Genomic DNA, 4,489 nt, shown 5'->3' with positions numbered 1-4,489 from the left:
ATATAACTGCGTTGGTGTATTTCAGGCAATATAGTTGGAGTATAGAAAATAAGAGTAGGAGAGGTGAGAGAAGTAAAAGAGGAGGGTTTAAAATAAAACAAGATAATACAATAAAACTACTATTATTTTTTTAGTTTATATTGTATTTTATATTGTTTTATTTAATCTTAATTTATTTCATTTCACCCTCCATCTCCTTTACTTTTCTAACCTCTCCTATCGACGGCATTACCCTGTTAATTTACGCTATATATATATATATATATAGGTGTGTGTCTCCACGCTCACGCACTTCTGTGTGTTGTGTGTGTACGCGTTGATTGAAATTAAAGTTGTATTTGTAGCACATTTTACTATAATGATGTTATTGCAAAAGGTTGGGAAGATCAGAAACTGTTTTCATCTTCCACTGAATTCCGTCAATAAGGATTGTCGCCGTCCATTAATAGAAGAAAATTTAAATCATAAAAGGTCAAATGATTCACTCTGAATGTGTAAATAAAGAGTCATCCACCAGAGAGTAAATCGTTCTTTGCTTCTGTGAAGAGACTTTGTGCGCGCGCACAAAGATACTTAGAGCGCACGCACACAAAGAGAAACATATTTATTCATTGTTTGAGGTTCCCATGTAGTCGGAAGCAAGCATAGATATTCTCAAGGCCCTAAGTCTCTTGACCATGGTGGACATGGAGAGTAGGAGAACTGTTGGAGGTGGTGTGAGACAGGGCGGCGCTAGCTCCCCGGTGGTGCTCGTTTACAGGTGATTACAATGGAGCCGCATAGGATGAATACCTTGCTCAAGGCAAAGACACGAAAGGCTTCCCACACCAGGCATCGAACCCACGAGCTGACGATTGTGAGCAGAATACTTTAACCACTAAGGCACACCTAGGTGCCCACACACGTGTGTGTGTGTGCGTGAAGGCGCGTGTGTGTGTGTGTGTGTGTGTGTGTGTGTGTGAAGGCGTGGTTAGCGTATACGGCTGATGATCGTAAGGTCGTGAGTCCGATTCCCGGCGATGCGTTGTGTCCTTAGGCAAGACACTTTATTTCGCATTGCTCCAGTTCACTCAGCCAGTAAAAATGTATTTTAAAGGGGCCAGCCCTGTTACATTCTGTGTGACGTTGAATTTCCCTGAGAACTACGTTAAATGTACGCGGGTCTGTGGAGTACTCAGCCACTTGCACTTTAATTTTACGAGTAGGTTCTTCTCTTCGTCGAATCAACTGAGACATACGTCGTCGTAACCGACGGAATACCAGTTTTATATTTGTATATATATTCTACAATGGGTACAAGTGAAATTCTTGGGGAGGGTGCTAGTCAATTTCATCGATCCTTCTTCTCAACTGGTACTTATTTTATCGACCCCGAAAAAATGAAAGACAAAATCGACCTCGGCGGGATTTGAACTTTGAACTTAAAGACAGACGAAATACCGCGAAGCATTTCGCCCGGCGTGTTATTTCGCCCGGCTTCTGACAGTTCGTCGCCTTTTCAGTTACAATAATGTTTGTCTCTGTCAAGTTAAAAGGAAAATAATTTAACGTAGAACTGAAGAATTGCTCACTTTTATTTGCAGAACACATACATTTATAAAAGACGAGAAGTGACAATAACTTCGAAGTTTCGCCCTGCTGATGTTCAACGAAGGTTAATATATCGAAACTTCAAAGTTACTGTCACCAGTCTTATGAAAGTGTAATTAATGCGTGAACGCGCGTGTGTATATCTGTGTGAGATGCTTTTGTGCAAAGGACTCGTCAACCAAATTTCTCTAGCAAAGGATTGATAAACTCGTGGCTATAGTAGAGTTCACTTGGCCAAAGTGCCGCAAACCCTTACAATAGAAACGAGAACGCGTAAATCCCTACTTGGAAAGTATAATACAATCCATTCATCTGTGTCTCGTAGCCAAGCAACAAAAACACCAACACCAACAACAACGATCAGCACAACATGTTATTAACTTTAATCTTTCACATTCTTGTTTTTCCAGTGAACGGGATTATCACAAAATGGCGAATACGTACAAACAATTTCGCGATATCAAAAGCGGGAACCAAAGTGTATTTCAACAATTACGAAGCCATGACAGACGTAAGTAGTCTCGCCATTATTTATATATTTACCCACTAATTGGGGTTCAACTAATTCTTCATGTCACGTGCTATTGTGTTCGTATTCTGTTGGGAGATAATTCCATTGAAAACCGCTCAAATTCTGTAGAATGTGGGTACGAGTTGGAGGTCATGTTGACCTGGGAGCAATTATCGATCTCTCAATATCACCCGCAGGCTTATATGTATTACATATGTGCGTTCGTTTATATGTATGTGTGTGCGTGCACACATAAAGAGGGACTGAAAGAGAGAGAGTGAGAGATGAAAAGCTAACATCCTCTAATATGAAGAACATGGTTTGGGTTTCAAGTTAAACTAATTACTGTGGCGGATTATGTTCTTCAACATTTTTCCTTTCAAGGAATCTTTGTCTGTGCGTGTTTCAGACTTTTGCCTATGATGTTGATTATTGTCCTTCGCAAGATGTAAGGTATGGTCTAGTGTGGATCGGTTAACTATATTGCACACGACTTTGAAAGGCCATATTGTAGTGAAACTAACAGTTGTAATGCATGATTCTATATCTAGTAACTAATATTATATATAGATGTACAGCTTGTTTGAAGTGGTGTGTAGATTTTATATATTAAGGAAAAGGGGGTAGTCAGGATTCGGTTCAAACCTATTTAATTAACCCTTTCATCCCTTTGAGGATTCATCATCAATAATTTTCTTTATAAATACACACATATGTACATAGATACATATACATATATGTATATATATTCGTGTATAATTTCTGTACGAACGGTGTGGAAGAGTAACAGAAGAAAAAGAGCGAGAAATAGAGAGAGGAAGAGAGACAATGTGCTTAATAAATTCCAAAATTGATCGATATTTATATAAAGAAGAACGGATATTATCCGACATATATATGTTCAATTATGAGGGGGGGGGGGGGTGAGATATAGAGCTATGAGAGAAAAATAGAGGCAGAAAGAGAGGAATAGATTTAATGTAGTTTTTACCCTTTTCTTCCTCTGTCTTCTCTTTCTTTATCGCTGTTTCAGCGCCTCCTCCATCCCCACGCCCTTTACCACCGGTCCAAGCGATCAGTGATGAACCTCGTTAATTAGTCATTATTCACGTGCTGACACAAAGGTCACGTTACCATCTGTTGCGTTTCCGTGACCTTTTAACCATCGAATTCTCCTATGTATCTGCCAGGTTAGCACATTGTGATCTTGACACACGTAGCGGGGGTGGGGGGTTGTGGCACTGTGAGAACATGTACGGAAATGTGTGTGCGTGCGTGCGCGTGCCTCTATATATGTATATGGATGCGGGAGTAGGTACTTGCATTTCCGTGCTTATAATATCCTTTATTCTGTCAGTCACTAGACTGCGGCCATACTGGGGCAATTGTCTTTTAGACTATTGATTTTTTTGTATTATTCAAACATTTGCAGAACTTGGCGGAGAGAGAGAGAGAGACAAGCACAAAGTTGGCATAGCACCTCCACCTCACCCCTATATACACACACACACATTTTTAAAGTCTAGTATTTATCGGTCTCTTTTACCGAACCGCTAGATCACGGGAACGGAAACACACCAACATCGGTTTCCAAGTGATGAGACAAACGCACACTCATAGGTACACACACACACACACACACTCACATATATATACATATAAAGGACGGGCTTCTTTCATTTTCCGTCTATGAATTCCACTCAAAAGGCTTTAGTCGGCATGAGACTATAGTTGAAGACACTTGCCGAAGGTTCCACGCAGTGGGACTGAACGTGGAACCATACGGTTGGGAAGCAAGCTTTTTACCACACAGCTTGGCCTGCACCTATGGGAAATTTATTTACAAAAACCGTAACAATCACATTACGAAGTCCCTTGACCTGCTTGAAAGAGCAGCCAAATTCCTCTCAGTTCATTCCTTGCTGGTTTGCACTTGGAAACTATTCATAGATTCCTATTGCTTTTAGCTATAGCATCTTTGTTGCGATTAGGAAGTTACATATACGCCAACAGCACTGGTCAGCAATAGAAACGGTCTCTTGGCATCAGAGAAGAAATAAACTGTTTCTGAAGATATTTTTGACCGCTGTTCCAAATATATCTTTACTTTTTTCCTACAACACGTCTGCTGGAATCTCCCGTCCAAGACGACGTATGAATGATATGTTTTTGCTGAAGAACCGGCACAAGTGATTTGTTTCTAGTGATCAAATGTTTGTGCTGTGTATTAGCTCATTCCCTCCATCAAATCGACGTTGTTTGAACAGGCGCACTGTGTACCACGCGTCACGGGTAGACGTGATCGCAGAAAAATCTAAGATGAAATGTTTATATATATATATATATATACATATGTGTGTGTGTGTGTGTGTGTGTGTGTGTGTGTGT

At 40.3% G+C, this 4,489-nt stretch overlaps 1 protein-coding gene across 1 annotated transcript in view; it reads left to right on the top strand.

Moving 5' to 3' along the window:
- Window positions 1-4,489, top strand: part of LOC106867589 (stabilin-2) — a 712,318-nt gene that overhangs the window by 425,706 nt on the left and 282,123 nt on the right. Inside the window, exon 3 of the mRNA XM_052976401.1 lies at window positions 2,001-2,101. Coding sequence (XP_052832361.1) covers window positions 2,001-2,101 — 101 coding nt within the window. The remainder of the gene's footprint in view (window positions 1-2,000; window positions 2,102-4,489) is intronic.

This window comes from Octopus bimaculoides, chromosome 24 (genome assembly GCF_001194135.2).
Source record: "Octopus bimaculoides isolate UCB-OBI-ISO-001 chromosome 24, ASM119413v2, whole genome shotgun sequence".
Classification (NCBI taxonomy): Eukaryota; Metazoa; Mollusca; class Cephalopoda; order Octopoda; family Octopodidae; genus Octopus; species Octopus bimaculoides.
This window is presented reverse-complemented; position numbering and strand designations above follow the sequence as displayed.